General features: G+C 52.7%; 5 protein-coding genes across 5 annotated transcripts; 2 read left to right on the forward strand and 3 right to left on the reverse strand.

The window, feature by feature from the left end:
- Positions 1–5,292: 5,292 nt before the first annotated feature.
- On the reverse strand, positions 5,293–7,701 carry B0H65DRAFT_274002 (phosphatase 2C-like domain-containing protein). Its single transcript, XM_062822783.1, has 2 exons — positions 6,013–7,701; positions 5,293–5,936 (listed from the first exon to the last, which is right to left on the reverse strand). Exons 1-2 carry the CDS (start codon positions 7,366–7,368, stop codon positions 5,433–5,435), a joined length of 1,860 nt encoding a protein of 619 aa, XP_062679809.1. The 5' UTR covers positions 7,369–7,701; the 3' UTR covers positions 5,293–5,432.
- A 1,618-nt stretch (positions 7,702–9,319) lies between these two features.
- On the reverse strand, positions 9,320–10,458 carry B0H65DRAFT_274031 (putative class E vacuolar-protein sorting and endocytosis factor). The gene is made up of 3 exons (XM_062822784.1): positions 9,877–10,458; positions 9,557–9,814; positions 9,320–9,498 (listed from the first exon to the last, which is right to left on the reverse strand). Exons 1-3 carry the CDS (start codon positions 10,225–10,227, stop codon positions 9,358–9,360), a joined length of 750 nt encoding a protein of 249 aa, XP_062679810.1. The 5' UTR covers positions 10,228–10,458; the 3' UTR covers positions 9,320–9,357.
- A 1,383-nt stretch (positions 10,459–11,841) lies between these two features.
- B0H65DRAFT_274080 (putative mitochondrial fission protein) lies at positions 11,842–14,994 on the forward strand. The gene is made up of 2 exons (XM_062822786.1): positions 11,842–14,343; positions 14,406–14,994. The coding sequence occupies exons 1-2, from the start codon at positions 11,943–11,945 to the stop codon at positions 14,768–14,770; spliced, it is 2,766 nt and encodes a 921-aa protein (XP_062679811.1). The 5' UTR covers positions 11,842–11,942; the 3' UTR covers positions 14,771–14,994.
- Positions 14,995–16,651, forward strand: B0H65DRAFT_274081 (carbon-nitrogen hydrolase). The gene is made up of 2 exons (XM_062822787.1): positions 14,995–15,047; positions 15,295–16,651. Exon 2 carries the CDS (start codon positions 15,465–15,467, stop codon positions 16,551–16,553), a length of 1,089 nt encoding a protein of 362 aa, XP_062679812.1. The 5' UTR covers positions 14,995–15,047; positions 15,295–15,464; the 3' UTR covers positions 16,554–16,651.
- Position 16,652: 1 nt separating this feature from the next.
- On the reverse strand, positions 16,653–18,587 carry B0H65DRAFT_274076 (uncharacterized protein). The gene is made up of 5 exons (XM_062822785.1): positions 18,460–18,587; positions 18,206–18,345; positions 17,209–17,847; positions 17,073–17,121; positions 16,653–16,943 (listed from the first exon to the last, which is right to left on the reverse strand). Exons 1-5 carry the CDS (start codon positions 18,502–18,504, stop codon positions 16,770–16,772), a joined length of 1,047 nt encoding a protein of 348 aa, XP_062679813.1. The 5' UTR covers positions 18,505–18,587; the 3' UTR covers positions 16,653–16,769.
- Between the last annotated feature and the right edge of the window lie 1,195 nt (positions 18,588–19,782).

Below are 19,782 nucleotides of genomic sequence, written 5' to 3' on the forward strand. Positions count from 1 at the left end.
CTTGTATGACACGTCACCAGGGGATAATGAGCCAGGTGACTTTGACACGGTGATCGGCTTGGCTTCTTGTACGGCTGCCGACTGCAACTCATCCATAAGCCTGTCGTCATCCGAAAGGCTGACCATCGATAACCGCTTGTCCTTGTCTACTCCATCGTAACCTGGTCGAAGAGGCTCAAATGCAGACTTTGGCCTTGCTCGGGGAGTCTCGACAGCCAATGGTTCCCGCCTCTCTGGAGCCTCAGATTGCCCTTCCTGGGAAGACACGTTCACCTCAGGCACGTCACCCTGGCCTGGCGTGATGATTGCTGGAACTTCCTGGTTAGGCTCATGGGTCGAATGGTTGCTGTCCCGCGCCGAAAACTTGGAAATCGGTATTGGAAGTTCAGACGATGGTGATCCGTGGTCTTCAGCATTTGTAGCTGCAGCAGAGTCGTCGACTTCCGGGGTGGTTCCTGCTTTCGCTTCTGGGGAAATTGGTGCTTGATCGTCTGCAACTCCCTCTGCATTTCGTGGTGCATCGTTTGCTCCCGAGGACTTGGATATCGGTAAAGCCGGTGCCAAAGCTGCACCTCCTTCCTCCCCTGCCGCAGCACTCTCAACCACAGTTTCAGGCGCTCCGGTCGTTTCTTCTTGGCTGTTGTCGGCTTGTGAGTCTGCCTTAGTTTCCGCCGCTAGCTCCTCCTCCTTTTCGACATGCTCAACTGACTGCGCGGGAGGCGCATCAGTCCGATCTTCAGTAGGTGCAGCTGCACTCATAGTTGCAGGCTGTTCGGGCAATGTTGGCGCGCCTTCGAGGCTCTGTTCCTTGTCGGCGAGAACGGTTTCATCTGTAGATTCCGAAAGAGAAGAAGCTTGTGTAGATTCGCCCAGATCTGATGAGGTCGCAACAGTTGCTACGGGTGAGGTTGGGTGAGAATCCGTGCGCGTATCAACTGGCGAATGATCTCCGCCAGCGGCCTCCCTGTCCACTCTCGAGTCGCCCTGGGAAGTGGTTATTAAGGGGTTGTGCAACGATTGGGCTTCACCATCCGCGGGCCCCTGATTAGCGCTCTCGAGGGCCGCCAGTGGTGTTGTGACGTCTAAGGGTGGTTCTGAGAGCTGGAGTGAGCTTGGCGCAGAAGGCTCTTCGCCAGCACCTTCAGTAGGATTTTTTGGCGTAGGATTCGAACTGCTCATCATCTTCTTTTTCTCCCTCAGTTTCATCGCCTTCAGTAACCGTGCCTTCTCAGGTGTTATGGCGGTCTGCTTGATTGGCGGCGGCGGGGCCAATGTGGGGATATCCAGCTTAATAGGGGATGCCGGGGCCACCTCACCGTCCACTCCACCACTAGAAATAGGCCGAGCGGATTCAGTTTCAGTGGCCTTGGCAGTAGCCAGGTCCGCTGTCGAATCGGCCGCCAGGGATCTGTTTTCTGCGTCTTCCTTGATTGTCGACGACTCTAGCCCGTCTTCATCCTGTTCTTCAGCTCGGTTCTTTTTGTTCAAGGCTTTGTGAACCTTGAGGCCTACGGGGATCGTCGAGACCGGCCTGTTCTCCCCAGTTCCAGAAGTTCCTGTTCGCGGTCGCCCGACACTATCCACCGAAGGCCTGGGTCCAAGCTTTACGCGCGGCTTGTAAGAGCCGTAGCCGTAATAATCAGTTTGGCGAGAGCGAGATGACTGCGAGGACATGCGCCTCGCCGAGTGGCCCGAGTCATCGATCGTGCTTGTGGGCGACGAGGGTCGCAAAACTCCGGCAAGAGAACGGGCATCGGCGTCATGTGTGGCGTCTGGGTTGCTGGCGAGGTCCGAGTCCTTCGAAACACCACTCAAGGGATTTTCCCGGTTCCGCCCTTCCTCGTCCGCTACTGATTCCGCCTCTTTCTCTTTTCGTTCTTGTTCCTCCTCCTCAGCAACCTCCTCCAACAGTCTTTCGCGAAGGGAGTCCGTGATAGACGAGGTGGAAGCGGTCGAGGTATGCAGCGAGCATGCGGTTGAGAGCTTGGTATCCTTTAGCTCTGGGGCGGAGGCGATCGAGAACTCGGTATCGTAGGGTGAAAGGAATTCGCAGATGGCATTGAAGTGAACGGTTACTCGAGCTATAACACGATTGGCGGGCCAGGTAAGTCTTTCCCCCCTTCAAGCAACATCATAACATGGTTATCCAAGGGGCAGATGGAAAAAGAAACACGAACCTTGAACCAGCCTCGAGCAACCCTCGGGCAGGTATTTGAGGATGACATTGCGACGCCTATATCGCATATAGCCATACAATGGCGACTTGTCCTCATACTCAGCAATCGCATTTCGTACCTCGACGATACCGCCGGTGCCCTGTCCTAGCAACTCGAGCTCATCACGACTGGCGTATTTTAGGAGGAACCTGGGCGCGGTAGGCACCGTGTTAGCGAATCGACGACGCTGGTTTGCGGTGCAGGCGAAGTAAACAAAAACAAGAAAATAACAGGGTTTAATGAACGATGGAAGGTGGACGGCGCGATCTTGGGAGATGAAGGAAGCCAGGCGCTTTGCGACCAGAAAGCAGGATGAAAGAAGGAGGAAGGACAGCACGGCAGTAGGACTTACCATCCTCCAAGTTCGGCAAGCGCAGCCTCGTGGGCTTCCTTCACTGCGGGATTGTCCAACCCATTCAACGACATGTCTGGTTATTTCTGGCTTGGCTTTTTGTCGCGCAGTGACCTTGTTGGCCAACGTTTCTCGTCACAACTGCAGGTCGGTCGGAACGGTTGGTTGGCTTCTCGAGATCAAACAAGTCGGCACTAGATATTGTCGGCGCCGATGTGGGTATGCGAAGGGGCGCACAAGCTCTGTATGTGTACTCTAGTGTGCTGGCGGGCGGCAGCGATGGAGCAGCAGTTTTAGATGTCCTAGATCACCTCAGGGGTTTCTTGGACTGATCTACCTCTACACACCTGACGCGCAGTAGGTAGGTACGGTACAGCAGACGTATCCGGGCGCCGGGCTCGGGTGCGTGAGTATGCGACGTGTAGGCAAAGGTCGGTTATGTGGTTGCGGATGGATGATGGTGCAGATTTCGTCCGGGTTTCCTTGCCGGTTGAACCGAGCTTCCATTCATGAAGCACTTTCCCACTCAAAAACTTGTTGTAGGGTCCTGTGTCGCTCGGACGGTCGAGAAACGCGGGGAGCTGCCCTGTCTTTGGTGCTCAGGGCAGACGAACATGAAACCGGGGGTGGTCGCGCGAGCGTTGCAGCCGATTTCAGGCTCGGGCGGTGGTGGTCAGTGAGCTTGTAATTCGTGGGTAGGTAGTATTCGCAAGGTTCGTACGAGCTTCCTTTGGTTGTCTACTGGGTCGAAGGTAAGTATCGAAAGCTCGAAAGAATCGATCGCAAGTCGGATCCGACCGAGGTGGAGCTTGAAGACTCTCTAGGTAAATGCAATGACGTCGAAACAACCTTTTTCCCTGTACATAGGTCGCCCAAGAAGTCTAAAAATAATGATGCCGGTAATGAGGGTGAAGAAGTGAAGGTAGAGATTGCAAATTAGCCTGTCTGTGGATAGAGTTGGGCACCCAGACAGACGAGCCAAAGAGCCAGAGTGGAAGGGCCAAATAGAAACTGAAGTTTGCGCAGATTTGAGATTTGTCCTTCGGCTTGTGCGCGACAACTCTAGAGTTTTCGGAGCAACATAGGGCAACTTGAATGAACTGAACTGAACGAATGAGAAACCCAACAGCGGGAGGGGTGGGAGAGACCCGATAGCCGATAACTGAAAATAATGGATGTAGTAATGGACGCGATGTTATGCGATGCGATAGACTGAAGAGAATGAATGACTGTGGGCAAGGTATCGGATGCGCTTCTGCTTGGTTTGTAAGGTAAATTGTAAAGGGAGCGCCTTGGGCTGGGGGAATTTGATCCGTCGTGAACTGGAACTTCCCTTGGGTGGGCACGCACAACGGACGGGTACCTGGCGACTACCGGCGACTAGCGTCCAGCGCCCGGGGAAGCCATGCCATGCGTGTCGAAACATGGGATCCAATTCCACCACTGCAGGGTCGCCAATGTGTGCCTGACAGAGCTCTTCATCCAATCATACATCAAGTTTCCATCCCCAACACCATCGTGAACCGAGCATGACTTCTCGCTTGCTGTGCTGCGTGAGTGCTGCCCGACCCCTGGACTGCAACTTCAACTTGGAGATATGCACACACTCACACTCACACTGTATCTCAATTGTTCTAGCCCCCTTTTGGGACAACAGCCCCGCCCCCTCGTCCCGCCCTACAACTGCATGAGGAAAAGAAGGCCTGAAGATCAAAAGAAGAAGGAAGGCAGAAACTGTCTTCTGTGCTTCCTGCATATGGAACCCCTGAACTGGCCCGGAACGACAATCTTGTAACACTCTAATTTTTGTCACTCCCAACCGGTTCCCAAGACGCCATGGCGAGCATGGTTAGGAGATCTGAATGGGAATCTTATCACATCTCTAGGGAAATGAGTCTTTGCTCGCTGAATTTTTTTCTTCTTTTTGAACAAACTTCATAAATCGGACATCACCTAGCGTACTGCTTGGTACTGTCCTACTAACCCATACCATCATCAACCTCCGCGTTGATCGACGACGGGCAATCATATTATTTCTCTTTGGCTGAGGTCACTTGTCCGATTCTCTTTCCTGAGAGAATTTGAGACAGGATGAAAAATGACAATATCATTGACAGATAACGATTTTGTGATATGGTCACCAATGTGGAAGGCGCCCCTCATTTGGAGGAAACATTGGGAAACTTGAAACACGGACAATCAACTCTGCATGCAGCCACTTCTCCGCCTCCCGTATGGTATACGTTGATTCCATGGGCACAGAGAGAAAGGATACCGAGACAATGAAATAGAGGGACAGGGGAAAATGAAGGGAGGAAGAAAGAGAGAAATCGCAAGATGTGAACATAGGTAGTAGATCGAAACATTCAACGATGACCAACTACAGGTCCTAAGAGCAGGGACAAGCTCCATAACATGGGTCCCGGATGAAGAAGAGCGCCGTAACCATAAACGAACTTTGCCGATGATGCACACAAGCACTTGCAAGATTGGCCGCTGTCGACAAAAAAAGATAGGTATAGCAGATGCACATAGAAATGGATGGTAACGCCAAAATAAACATGAGAGCGGTATTCTCTTAGCATAGCACAAACAACTCAAGAATGACTGGCTTGATGATAAAAAATAACTCCCAATACTCCTGCTTCCACTCCCAACATCAGTTCCCTATCTTATGCGTCACCGTGTCCTCGGATGTCAAAATACAGCATGAAGGCCAGGTCATCACTCCATTTCCTCCCCAAAGTATGTTGCTGCCCGTCGGCTCCAAGGTATCCCAAGACAAGGAAATCGGATCAGACGTAATATAGGCACCGATATCCTAGCTTACGGCCAGAGCCTGCAGCTAATAGTCTCGGAGGACCCTACGCGTCCGACTGCTTCTTCGTTCCAGGCACCGAATCCAACTCCATTGCCGTCACGGACCCGTCCGGAGTCGCCTCAGGAGAGTCGCAGAGGACGACTGGCTCTTCTTCCACAGAGCCCTCGATCGTAGTAGGAACAAATGGCTTCTTCTCTCCGTCCTCGATGGGTGTGGGGTCGTGACCGCGACCAAAGTTACTCGCAGATATCCCAACCGCCGGTGTGCTACCCTCCGCAATTTTCTGCTTGGTTGCCGTGACAATCTTCTCCGTCTCGGTAACCGTGCCCGCAGCCGTAGTCGCATCGCCCTCGACGCCAATGGCACTGTCCTTGTTGTTCTGGTTCTCAAGCAGGGCTTGTTTGTCAAATCGGACAATCATGCATGAGAGGTTGTCGGTGCTGAAGCGAGACAAAGCATGATCGACCAGCTTCTTGGCCGCAATCACCGGTTCCTGGATGTCGCGCACAAGGTCGACTGCTTCCTGATCCGAGCAAACATCCCAAAGCTGTAAAGATTTATCAGTCAGTGTATTTCAAAACACAATGGGGAAAATGGACTGCAGGGCCGCTGGTATTACTTACACCATCGCAGGCAATAATCATAAACTCGTCCCATTCCGGTTGGATAACCGTCTCTGTGGTGTAAGGATGACCAGTGACGAGGTCTTTGATATAAGTATCACCAAGAGCTCTGGTGACAGCAAGGACTCCGTTTACGCGGTTATTCAGGATCAGACCTCCAGCGTTTGCTATACGCTTGCCCTCGTTCTCATCGCTGCCTTTGTGGTCATATGACAGGCGCAACGCCTTGCCAGAGCGACAGAGGACGATGCGAGCATCTCCCACATTGGCTGTATAGAGCACCCGCTGTCTTGTGGCAGAATTCTTCAACTTGGCGTGTGTAGCTTCCGGGATTGAAGAATTAGGGCTTTTCTCGGACTGCCCATCCTCCACCTTAAGAGCATCCTCAGTGGCCTTGACAACCGCGGGGGCGATAGCCTGAGAGCCGGTCGCCGACTGGTTACTCGGAACTCGGTCCTCCCAGCGCAGCACCGCGACGGCAGCTGTGCAACCACTATTCTTAAGCGGAAGCGCTTCTAGCTCGGCGTCCACAGTGGTGAAAGTTTGATCAAGGAGTTCCGGTATAGGAGCATTCGGGTTTTTCTTGATGATATCTTCAAGGATAATGTGGAGCTTCTTGCCACACCAGTCAGCAGCAAAGGTGCCAGCATGGCCATCGAATATAGCAAAGTAGCCATTGTCCGTCTCGATCATGTCTGCATTCTGGCTGGCGGGACTACTACTGCGCTTCTCATGTGATTCGTCCGCCGATTTTGATTGCTTCTGGGCCGAGCCCTCGGCGCCCAAGACAGGGGCAGGAGTATGAAGGAAGTTGTAGAGGAAAGCATGTGTGTCTTCCATAGTACGTCTGCACTTCTTGTTGCGATCCTCCCAGACACCAACCTTGAACGTGGAGCGCGGCCCGGGGAGCGATTCACCAGCGGCATTGTTGTGCTGGCCTTGAGGAACAGCAAGGGCCTGATCTTGCTTGCCGAGCTTTTGCAAGGAAGTCTGATTAGAGTTCTTGGAGTCAGTACTCATATCACCGCTGTTACGGTTCGCAACTTGAGTAAACAGAGTATTTTTGGCTTGGGCAATCAGGCTGCTGGCTCTACCGCTCACCCCACTGCTCCGCTTCTTCTTGCTATCGGACGAGCTACCAGCGCTCGGTGGACTCCCGTTGCCGGTTTGAGTGTCGCCGGCGGCGGACTGATCGGTGGACTTGATGGATTTGGGAGACGCGCCTCCGTTGCCCGGCGCCTCCTTCTCGGGGGAGGGCGACTTGCTGCTCGACCTGTCCTTTCCACTGCTGCCCGAATCTGATGCGGACCCGCTCACGGACTTGGAGGCGGCGGAGCTGGAACCGCCGCCGAACATCCTATTCAGCAGGCCTCCTTGGGAGGAGAGACTGCGACGCTTGTTGCCTGCCAGGTTGGTTGTGGGGGGTGGGTGAGGGCGCGAGGCGTTGCGAGAAGTTGGAAGTTGCCGTACAAAAGGGACGGTCTGCTGAGAAGTGCGGTCGCGAATAGGGACAGCGTCTGTATTACTCTTGAAGCAGTTGTTGGGGATTTATGCGTGTTCGTTGCGCTGTGCGATTAGAAAGTGAGGGCGTCGATGTGGTTGACAAAGAACCAAGGGAGAAGCTGAGAGTTGTTGCAGGAAGGCTGGAGTAGGTTTGATAGGTATTCGTTGAATGGAGCTGATGCGCAATGGCGGGAGATCGCGAAAGGTTGAAAGGCAGAAGGGAGGGGTCTGGTGACAGGCTGTGGTGCACCGCGCTGAGATGATGTAATGCCAGTCGAAGGGCCACTGTTCAGGGCGCTGCACAACAGTGACGGGAGCAGGAAGGTCGAAGGCGACCTTGGAGGATATTCGGGGTGGAGAGCCTGAGGTACAAGGAAGGTGAGTCCAGTTGTCCAGGGAGCCAGGCAGAGATGTGGATGACGAAAACGGCAACAGCGACAATCAACAACACCGTCGGACCAAAACTGCAAGTGCTCTGCGCTGCGTTTCGGGAGAGCAACCGCGGGAAAGAAAGTGAGGCTTAAGTCGACTGCAGTGACACCAGAATCGAGGTTTGTTCTCTGCAGCCTGAAAAGTGCGGATGGAGAGGCTTCGACTGCAATGTCGTCCGACGGGATGAAATGAGGTGGAAGTGCCCGTGTGTGTCGAGGCCCAAGCTCAAGATGCGGTGTTGACTCGCGCCTGCTGATCTGCGACCGCCGTACAAGCTCCTGCGCAGGGCATCCACTTCAGGGTGCCCGCCTGACAACATAAAGTGGATGCTTCAGGTCCATCAGGTTCCAGTTCCGCCTTCCATCAGAGGGCTCGACCTGAAGGGACCCTGAGGGCCTTCTGAAATCGGGGACCTTACAGGCACCAGTAGGGGAAGCCTGATGTGTGACAGTGCAGCCCAAAAAGTGGAGTACTGTACAGCTTAATTCCACTTGCCATGCGCAGGTGTTTCGCAGAGCTTCACCTACCGTACAAAGCCCAGACTGAGGTGTAGAATAGCTGTACTACACTACCTTATGATGCATCTAGTCCATCTGGGCATTATAGAGAAAGGAGTAACACGTAGTGTAGGTAAAGACACCGCGGGATATTCGGGACTGCGCATCTTCTTTGTGTGTTTACAGAGCGTAATAGTACTGCGGGCGTTGGCGCCAGAAAGGCACCGAACAGTCGATGTTCCAGACCTACTTCTAGGCGCGGGGCGCTGCCGATGCGCTGCCCTGACTGCGAGGTACATTTACCAGCCAGGGTCGACCGTCTCATCTCACGCTCACTGCAACCACGAGGAAACGGGATTGTCATCGACACTTCACTTCGCAGGCATCCTGTATTGTCAAGATATTCTTGTCGATAGTACTTGATTTTACTTCGGTTCGTCAAGTTCCTCAACACTTATTATGGATCCTTCCTAGAGTCTCGATACTGCCGGCTCGTATGATAACAGCTTTTCGTACAACTATGGCAGGCCGTTGGACGCTATTCGACATAACAAAGCGGGATAGGGATGACCGTGCATGAAACTTTGCCCAACGAGCCAACCAACGAAAGAAACAACATATTCTCATGAAAATACCAGCTCACCACCAACCATTAACAGTCCAGCCAACCCAGATTACGCCTAAAACGCCCGCAGTCTTGCTGCATTCATGTGTGCTCATAGATGCCACCTCTTTGCGAGTAGGCCATATGGCCCATATCGCCCTTTCAGAGCCTCGGGTGCCCCAAAAGCCGGCAAAATTGAAGAGCCATTCCCATGCCAGAGAGAGGGACGTATAAGCCTGAGCACCTGCGTCCAAGTCCAACTCTTTGTACAGCTTCCTGTCTCAGGTCCCAAAGTTCATCTCAGGTCATTCATCGTCTCAGACTGTCCAATCTTGCCTGCAAGTCGTCGTCGCCTGGGTCGGCTCCACCACCACCACCACCACCAACTGCTTGGGCGACTTTGTTCTCCGGAACAGCCGCAACCTGTAGTCCTGATGGTGTCTCGCCCATCTGGTATAGAGCATGTTAGCAACGTGACCTTGATGCGAATACAACCGAAGAGCCTTACCGCTTGACTGAGATCTACGCCGATCTCCTCCAGCACTTGCTCTACAACCTCGTCACCCTCTTCTTCAAGACCCATGTCCATTGCATCGTCAATAGCATCATCCATCATCTCCTGTCGCTGTTCCATAATATCGTTCTCGCGCTCAAACTCCATAGCTATACGTTGCAACGAGGGCAGGTTCATTGTGCGGTTCATGCTTCCGAGGGCCATCGTCGCACCCTTCATGGCTTGCATCATCTGCTCGTTCGTGCGGTATGTCTGAGATACGGCTATCGTCAGTTGACTAATCTTGCGTATATCGGCGTGGATGTAGCCCTCACTTGTAGGCGGAGCGAGATCTTTTGGAGTTGACTCCTCATGCTGTAAAACTTCTCGATATATCGTCGTGTCCGCACCAAATCCTTGGCCTGGATCTTGCAGGCGCCCATCTGACCTTTCTGAGCGCTCTGGCGGATTTGGGAGACGAGTGTCTTTTCCTGCTTCTCTAGCTTAACGCGCTGTTGGTCCAGTTCTCGGATAGCCTTGTCGAGGAGTCGCTGGTTTTTGCGAAGACGCTCGGCGGGCGTCATACGCTTGCCGAAAGCCCATTCCAGGACCTGATCGTAGAAACATGGTGTTAGCTGTGCGCGGCCTGGATGCGCATCGACCGACGACTGGAAACTCACGTTCATGTTGCTGGCGGTGGTGGTAATTGATAGCTAAGATCTGTGGAAAGGAGCGCTGGATGGCCGATTCTGGTACCTCATCCACACCTTGCGTCGATAGAGAATGTTTGATGATCAGGTCAAGAAGTTGGCCGTCCGCAAGTCGGCCTCGGAAGGTGCTGGGACTGGGAGCAGTTGGTTTGGCAGTTGCAGTTGTTACTGTACCCTGCTGGATGATGCCAAGACCCAGACGCCAAGGTGCTCAATGCTGGAGCCTTGGTGGAGGCCGTGATGATAACGAGCCACAACCAGCCACAGAAAATGTGACCTCATCGCCGTTGATTAGCAGAGTAAAGCCACACATGCTAGGGATACCTCGGCCACGTTGTTCCCTAACAGGACTAGCGGCCAATCACCAAAGCATGAGACTGCCGACAGATGGGATTTTCGTACTCGTCAGTTAGGTTGGTGGAGTCCATAGCTAAGCCAACTGACTCTCATCATCCCTTTGAGAGTCGGATTTTTTACATATATCTTACAAGTGGTATATCTATCAAAAACCTCACTTAGCCATAACACTATCAATTTCAATCGTACGGTCTCGTAAATAGCCTCAATCTATTCGTCTTAGTTACCTCTATTGATTCATTATAGCGCATCCCAATTCTAATATTACTACGTGGGCGGAAAAGGCTATAATAATTCTTAGTTCCTCGAATTATACGCTTCTAGCGAGCGAAGTAATACTGTACAAAGATAAAACATCATCAATTTTGATTGTACAATATTATAAATAGCTCCAATCTATTCGTCTTAATTAACTCTATCGATTCATTATAGCATATTTCGATCTAAGGTTACTACGCTAGCGGAAAAGGCTACACAATATTACTTCGCCCATATTGTTACCTTTATAGTAGTCTAGGCTTTTAGCTAGTAAAATAATACTGTATAGCCTTTTCCGCCTACGTAGTAATATTAAATTTGGGATATACTATAATAGATCGATAGAAGTAATTAAAACGAATAGATTGAGGCTATTTACAATGCCGTACGATAAAAATTAATAATGTTTTACCTTTATAAGAGTTTTTAATATTCTTCAAGCTAGTGCATATTAACGCTTCTGGCGGGCTAAGGTAGGCTTCTCAATACTACAACAACACATTACGACATTTTGAAAATAATCTAGTTATATAGATGAATACGCGCTGTTGAGACCATTAGTCTGAACATTTTACCATTTATTTTGCTTGCATTTTGGTAGAAATATAGATTATTAAGGTTTTTAAAAGATATACGGGTTGCAAGTTACATGTAAAAAATCCGACTCTCAAAGGGACGATGAGAGTCGGTTGGCTGGCTGTAAGCGAGACCCCCAGAGGGTGGGCTCTACACCTAACCGACGAGTAGCGTTCAATGCTCTGCAATTCGACCTATCAATGCGGCCACTCCAAATGTCCCGCATGCCCTCATGGGCCCCCGGCCCGGGGTGTTCAGGTTTGTGAGTGGAAGGTGGAGGAGGTCGACACGGGCATGAGCGGGAACTCCTCCAATTTTTTGGATTTCTCATCCGTGACGCCCTAACCGACCTGACACTAAACAGCCCACCACCACCTCACCATCATCACCTACGAATCCGCTCAACCTCCGATCTCCCGCCCTCGATGCTCTTCTGATAAACGCCTCCCCCACGCATCCTCTCGGTCCTCCCTCGACACTGCGACAATCCATCCACGACCATGAGCCAGGATTATTTCCCCTCCAAGGGCAAGGCGCCCCAGCAACACGACGAGCACGGCGAGCCGCGCGAATTCGATGATGGCGCCGGACAACACGCGCAGGTCCCGGGAGCCCCGACCACGCCCGCGTACATGACCGTCGGCACCGGCTCGACTTCCCAACATGCTGCCCGCCTTCAGGCCATGCTCGACAACGACTCCGGCTACGGCGGCAGCATTGCCGGTGACTCAAGGGCCCCTTCCCACTGGGACTCGGCTGTGCACCACGATAGCCCGTTACCAACTCCGACCACCGCCACTCACGATGACGATGCCAACCGCCGTTCTCAGGCCGGCGCCGTACACCAGCTATGGTATAACCAGCACCGCGTCACACTAGGCCGCTCCATCAACACCGTCGTCGAGCTTCTCAAGAAGTTGCAGGAGATGAACGTGACATGGCCTGCGCATTATCCCTCCGTCCAGCGGGCTGCTCTCGATGAGCCCAACCACTATGGCCCACCGGGTCTGCATCGCTCTTCGACCATGGGCGCAGACGCCGCGTTCCCTCCGCCGCCATCCCCCCACTCACTACGAAGATCCATGACAACTCTGGACGACCACGTCGAGCCCGAATCCAGCCGGGCTGCTGAGAGGAGGAACACCGGTTCGGAACCTCGACTAGTTTCCCCACAGATTGCCCAAGAGTTTTCCGTCCTCAAGTTGGATCTTAATCTGGGTTCTCTACACCAGGCCGACCTCGTACATTCGCTGCAGAAGGAGTCAGTGGCTTCTTTGCTCGATGGTAAAATTCGCTCCAGCATCAAACATCTTTACTCGCTGCGCGAGAGAATTGAAGATACTTCGAGCAAGGTTTTGGTCACTGGTGATCTGAATGCGGGAAAGTCTACCTTCTGCAATGCCTTGCTCCGTCGGAAGGTCCTGCCTGAAGACCAACAACCCTGCACGAGTATCTTCTGCGAGGTCCTGGACGCGAGGGAAAACGGCGGAATTGAAGAGGTCCACGCAGTTCACAGGGATGCAATCTACGATCGTCACGATGAGGCCACCTACGACGTCTATTCCCTGAAGGAGCTGGAGAAAATTGTCACCGATAACGAGTCCTACCAACAATGCAAAATCTACATCCGGGATGCGCGAACTATTGACGAGTCTCTCCTGAACAACGGTGTTGTCGACATTGCGCTCATTGACGCCCCCGGTTTGAACATGGACACCACCAAGACCACGGCCATTTTTGCGCGACAGGAGGAGATCGACGTTGTCGTTTTCGTTGTTTCCGCTACTAACCACTTCACGCAAACGGCGACCGAGTTCATTAGGGCCGCTGCTGCTGAAAAGGCCTACCTCTTCATCGTCGTCAACGGCTTCGACACCATTAGAGATAAGGAGCGTTGCCAGAAGCTCATCCTTAACCAAGTTAGGGGTCTGAGCCCTGCGACGCACAAAGAGGCGGATGAGCTGGTACACTTCGTCTCCAGTACTGCGATTCCCATGGCCCCATCGCCGCCTGGTGGTTCTTACGGAGGTGGATCGGGCAGCGCAAGCGGTGGCGGTGGAGGGGATGATGGCGACGATGATGATCCTAAGGGCAAGGGCAAGAAGAAGGAGATGGCCCGGGACTTCTCGAACCTTGAACAGTCTTTGCGGAGATTCGTCTTAGAGAAGCGGGCTCGCTCAAAGTTGGCACCGGCCAAGACCTATCTTACCAACATTCTGAACGACGTCCACGTACTTGCTACTGTCAACCAGGAAGTTGCCCAGTCAGAGTTCGACCGGATGAATCAGGAACTGCAGAAGCTTGAGCCAGAACTTGAGCGGAGCAAGCAGGCCAAGCAGGAGATCAATGAGAAGGTTGACCAGACGATCGAGGAGACCTGCCAGGAGATTTACGAATATTCGCGTAACACGATTAGCAGCTCGATCGAACGCGCCGGTGATGGCAACTTCGGAATCCCCTATCCTGGTCTCTTCAGTGCGTTCGAGTATGCCGAGGAGCTCAAGGAGGCTATGCTTTCGCAGATTGCTGCCTCGGTCACTCAGTGTGAGGAACACGCGAGAGCCAGGACCGTTGACGGTGTCAACATGATCAAGCAGCTCGGAATCATGCACCTAGGAAACGAGTACACCGATCTGGCCTTCCGCCCGGATGTTATGTTCCGCCGCAAGAAGGATGCTCTTGCGCGCCAAGTCGACATTCCCACCGAGCTGTGGGACTTTGTCGACTGGAGTACTGTGCTTCAAAAGGAGGAGAAGGCCGGCATGGCACTTACCGTTGCCGGTGTCGTTGGCACAAGCGTGCTCAGCGGTTACAGCCAGATGAACCTTGCTCTCCGTGCAGCCCAGATCCTAGGAACCAACAACGTTGGCCGCCTCATTATTCCTGGCTTGATTGCGGCCGGTAAGTCTAGATACTCTTGACCAGTTTTCTTGTGAACATGTGCTGACTTGACTCGCTTACAGCCGTGGCAGCGACGTACTACGTCCTGAACCAGATTCCTCACTCTCTTCCGCACCGCCTGAAGGAGAAGATCTCCACTCAGCTCGCCGCCATCGACTATGTCCACTCGAATAGCACCCGTATCTCCGGTTCGGTGCGGAAGGTCCTCCGTTTCCCGGCCGACTCCCTCCGCGTTGGCCTTCAGCGTTCCGTAGAGAAGCTTGACGGTCGCCGTAACGAAACTCTGCGCGTCAAGGCTGAGAGCGACGTTGCGCTCAAGTACTTCGCCAATCTCGTCCGCGAAAGCGGTCATCAACGTCGGGTTGTCGAAGCTGTCGATCTCGATGGCCATCCTCCTGGTCTTGCTGGCATTGGAGGTTTCCACTAGACGGCCTGGGTTGGAAGGCATTCTCCGCTTTAGTTGGCTTTTCTTTGTTATAGTCGGCGTTATTGGTGCCTGTTGTGAGAAAAACACAGATTATCATCATACCCCTTGTTTTGAGCACACACACATAGATCGCCTGTATGAGACAGGAAGGGGAGGTTAAAATTGCAAGCGTATGTATTACGAGCTCATGAGTTGACGGAGAAAATGCCGAGGCAAGCATAGTTGATGAAGTGATTTTCACTCTTGAGACGTAAATCGGAGGATGGTGGGTTGCTTGGTTAGTGTTACCAATTGTGCAATGAGACTCAGCTCCTTGATTCTCGAGTCACCTACCGCTTATACGTTTCCTCTCCCCTAGTTTTGGTTATTAACGTCTAAAATGGGGCGTACGCAGCAACAGGAGGGCAAAAAATGTCGAAATTGAAGTTGTACGATATAGAACAAGTGGAACGCTGCACATAAAATGCCCAATGTTGATCCTCGGTGCTGACTAAACATAACCTCTAAAGCATAACATATCGCAGATGACTCTATCCGCAGCGGATCTCTCGGTTTCACCTCAGACCACCCATAAAGCCAGACACTCGCATAAAACTGATTATATCCCTCCTCTTTCACTCACTCCCGTATCTACCACCTCTCACCTCTCACCATCACCACAATACCCATCCACCCATCACCTCAATCCCTTAAAATGGCCTCCCCAACAAAAATCAAACTAGCGGCCGCCCACTCCGCCCCCATCTACATGTCCAAATCCGCCACCCTCGCCAAAGCCATCAACCTCATCCACGCCGCCGCGCGCGACGGCGTTTCGTTGCTTGTCTTTCCCGAGACCTACGTCCCCGGCTACCCTTACTTCATCGAGTGCTACCCGCCGCTGAAACAAGTCGTTGCTCTGGCCAAGTATGCCGAGGAGTCCGTCGTCGTCGATGAAGATCTTGATGGGGTGGCGGAAGCCTGTAGGCAAACGGGCGTGTCGGTTGTGCTGGGTGTGTCGGAGCGGATGAAGGGTGGCTATACGTGTTTCAATTCGCAGGTGTTTATTGCGGGCGGGAGGGAAGGAGGGGGGGTGGTGGGAACGCATAGGAAGTTGCAGCCTACCTATGTGGAACGGGTTGTGTGGGCGCAGGGGGATGGGTCGACGCTCAAAACTTGGGATGGGCTTTTGCTAGGTGCAGGTGGTTCTGAAGCGGAAGGAAAGGAGAACAAGAACAAGAAGTGGAACGTAGGCGGCCTAGCCTGCTGGGAACACACCATGCTCCTCGCCCGCCAGGCCCTGATCACCCAGCAGGAACACGTGCATGCGGCCGCGTGGCCGGCGCTGTCGACGATGGCTGGGTTCGAGGGGAGTGCGGACAGCCAGATCGAGGCGCTGATGAAGTGCCATGCGCTGACGGCGCAGTGTTTCGTGGTGGCGGCGAGCAACTATGTGGATGAGGCGTGTCTGGAGTGGATGAGGGAGAATATTGGGGAGCAAGAGTTTGTGAAAAGGGGAGGAGGGTGGTCGGCGGTTATTCACCCGTTTTGTAACGTGTTGGCGGGACCGGTTACTGGGGAGAAGGAGGAGCTGGTCACGGCGGAGGTGGACTTGAAGGATTTGGGAATGGTTAAGGTTTGGGTGGATGCTGATGGGCATTATGCTCGGCCGGAGATTATGCCGTTTGGGTGGGATAAGGAGGCGTATTGGAGGGATGGGAAGGTGGAGGGGGAGGCTGGGAAGGGTCAGTCTCAGCTGAGGAAGCCTGAAGGAAAGGGGGGAAAGGAAGCCAAGAAGGCGTAACGGGTTGAAAACAGAAAAGGCGAAGTCGAATATTATGGGATGGGTAGTTGGAAAGGAAAATAATATCGGGATATACATAGTCACGGTGAGTTGGTAAGAGATTATCAATAGACTTTGTTTCCCAAGACATAGTCGTTATTCATGTCTCATTATCAAGCCCAAACTCCCTAGGCGCTCGCTATCATGTTCCTTCCGATACCACTTCACATATAACCATCATGCAGACCACATCAAACCCCTGAGCCTCTCCTTCTCTTCATCTCCTCCAAAGATGACATCTACCCCCCTTCTCACAAGCGAGCAGATATCGGTTCTGGTAAGCCCAAAGTGTTTGGCCACGAGGGCGTATTCGTTGGAAAGGGGGCTGCCAAAGACACCAACATCATCGGTCTGAATGTTGTGTTAGCTGTAATCCTCTTGCCTGGATAGTATCTTGCGGTCTCCAACCGGCCTTGATGTCCGGAGACCGTCGCAAACAGACCCAAGAGCAGAAAGGGGAATATATGAGATGAGACTTACACTCAAAACAACAACCGTCTCCTCAACCTTCCACCACTCCCCAAAATGACTATTCACGCACAAGGTCAGTAACTCAATCATCACTTCCCACACCCACCCAACATCTCCATCTCCTCCAAAAAAAAAAAAAACTTACTGGCTCTCAAACCCCCCACAAATCATGCCCGCATGGACATTACAACTCAAGCACAACTCCAACCCCATCCCTCCCCTCCTCTTCACCTCCTCCCTGATTTTTTCGTTTAAATGAATCACATGCCCAATCCGATCCGGCCTCCAGCTCAGCAACGTCAACAGCTCCTCCTCCGTCCCCGACGCCTCCGCCTCGGCAAAGTGCAGCGTTATCCCCAAGTTTGGTAGGGTCCGCTTCGCCTCCTCAAAGACCGGACCAAAAATGTCAATGGGCCCCCTTGCAGGGTCGCCGCACAGGTCGATGCCTACCACCCCACCTTGCCCGGCAAACTGGCGGCAGAGGGCGAGGACTTCGTAGGCTTCGGGGAGGGTGTTGCGCCGGTCGATGGAGAGGATCAGTTTTGTTTTTAGCTGGGAAGTGTTGTTGGGGTCACTTTCGAACTCGGTGATGGCGGAGAGAATGGTTGCAACGTATTGGGCCTTGGTCAGTCCGGCCTGAGGCATGGCGCGCGGAGTGGTGCGTAGCTCGAGGTAGACGACGCCATCGGCAGCGAAGTCCGAGAGGACGGAGAGGGTGGTGTGGCGGAGGGCCCAGATGTCGGAGACGAGGTGGTAGATGTAGGAGGAGAAGAGGGGGAAGAAGCTGGTGTTGTTGGTATGTAAGTATGTGGTGGTCTTTTTTTTTGTGTTTTGGGGTTTCTTGTCTTGAATTCCATCTCGTCTGAACTTGGTAATGGGTGTTTGATGGAGGGAAGTTAGGTTTGATAGACGTCGGCAATCATCTACTCCCAAAGGCATAAAGAAGAACAAGAAACAAGAACAGGACCGGCCCGTCCCCTCGGGTCCCGGCTTAACTTTCCAGCCCACATACCGGTACGTGGATAATCCTACACGGCACGGCCCGCTTGGGCATATCCGCCTCTTCTTGAATGCCGGAGTATGTAGAGAGGTGATCGGATGAGAAGGGAGGCAACAACGCAGTCAATCCCAGCGAAACTTACGTTTTCAAGTCATAATCATGTTTACCCAATGGCATCTTAATCAAGGGGTCTTGAAGGTCCGTTTCGCCATTTTCCTTCTTTTTCAGCCAGACTTCGTGGAGACACTGGCGACTGATGCTGCCGCTGAGATGGGCATGGAGCTGTTTGGTTCAGAATGTATTGTCAGTTGAGATCCTGATTCTTCAACCCCAAGAACATCATATTTGTGTGCTAATGGTGCGCTGATTTTCCCGCGAGTGTTCTTGGTTGATTACCTCAATCTTGGGCAACGCCTTGTAATCCACAGCATCGACTGTCATGATGAATTCGTATTCTGCCAGAATGTCTTTGCTGGTGTTGTCGTTTGGATCGTGGAGCCGAGGCTGACTACTTCGCACTCGCTTGAAGTTATCACCAAGTGGCAAGCGCGGGGTATGTACGCACTAGTACGGAGCCAACCGGCGTCGGAGTGTTCTCCGTAGACGTTTAGGTGGTGTCAATTGTGCAATCCATCCGTAGCGCCGGGACTTTGGACGGCGCCGTGGATAAGCGGGTGGGGATGCCGACCAGCGCCGCCGATTCTCTGAGGGCTCGCCTCGCTCCCCCGGGCTGTACTACCATGCCGGCGTAACTTGTCCCACCAACCTGTGGTTTAGAGCTATCAGACAGCTCGAAATACACTGTCGGGTATTCCGAACACATTTGCACCATTGGAAGCCATACTGCTGAAGCAAATGTGTTTCCAGGACTTTGGGACCCATTCCTAGCTTGTTACATGTCGAAGAAATACCACCTTCCCTCTCCCCTCCTGTCTTGTGTTGGTGGACGTTTTACTTTACAGCACCTAGGATTTCGACCTGCATCCGGATGGGTCAGGGTCTTATAGGCTGCAGTGGGCCGATCTGTAACAACGGGAGCATTTGTCCTTGAAAACAATGATGGTCTGTTTCATTCCCTGGTGATTTCTGGATACCCCTTTCTCATGGCTCCTCAGAGCAAAGTTGTACATTGAGATGGAAGAGTTTCGCGCTTTTTCTCAATCTGTGGCTGCTGCCGAGGTGCAGTGCCTCCAACTTCAAGTGTGCATATTGGCGAGCTTGGCTTCATCCCGATACGGAGTCTTTATCAATCTCTCTTGCCGCCATGATTGACTAACACCTCGACGGACAATCGGCCTCAGAATATGTGCTTTTCCAGACGCAACAGTAATGCCAACAGATAGGGCAAGTTGCTCGTTACGCATCATTGCAAAAGAGCAAACGGGCCGCCAGTTTACTCATTGGTAGGCGCCCCGGAAATCAGTGATAAAAAAGTCTGTAATAAGCGAGCTGCTAGAGATGACAGAGCGTCGCCACCATTGCTACCGTTGCACTCCAATATCCTGGGCTATCATGGGCTTTCGAGAACCTAAAGTGGAAGCTGACGAAGACGGCAAGACTGATGATTTCGGTGTTCTCGTCAGTGATTTAATGATTGACTATGCCAGTAGACTATTCAGTGCCTTTGTACGGACATGGCATGCGCAAACCGCATGCCCGTGTCTTGGGAAGGGCCGGGTTTATTGTTTCTATCCACAAGTTTTCGGCCCCCCGTCAACA

This window comes from Neurospora tetraspora (genome assembly GCF_033439725.1).
Source record: "Neurospora tetraspora strain CBS 560.94 chromosome Unknown B0H65scaffold_6, whole genome shotgun sequence".
Classification (NCBI taxonomy): domain Eukaryota; kingdom Fungi; phylum Ascomycota; class Sordariomycetes; order Sordariales; family Sordariaceae; genus Neurospora; species Neurospora tetraspora.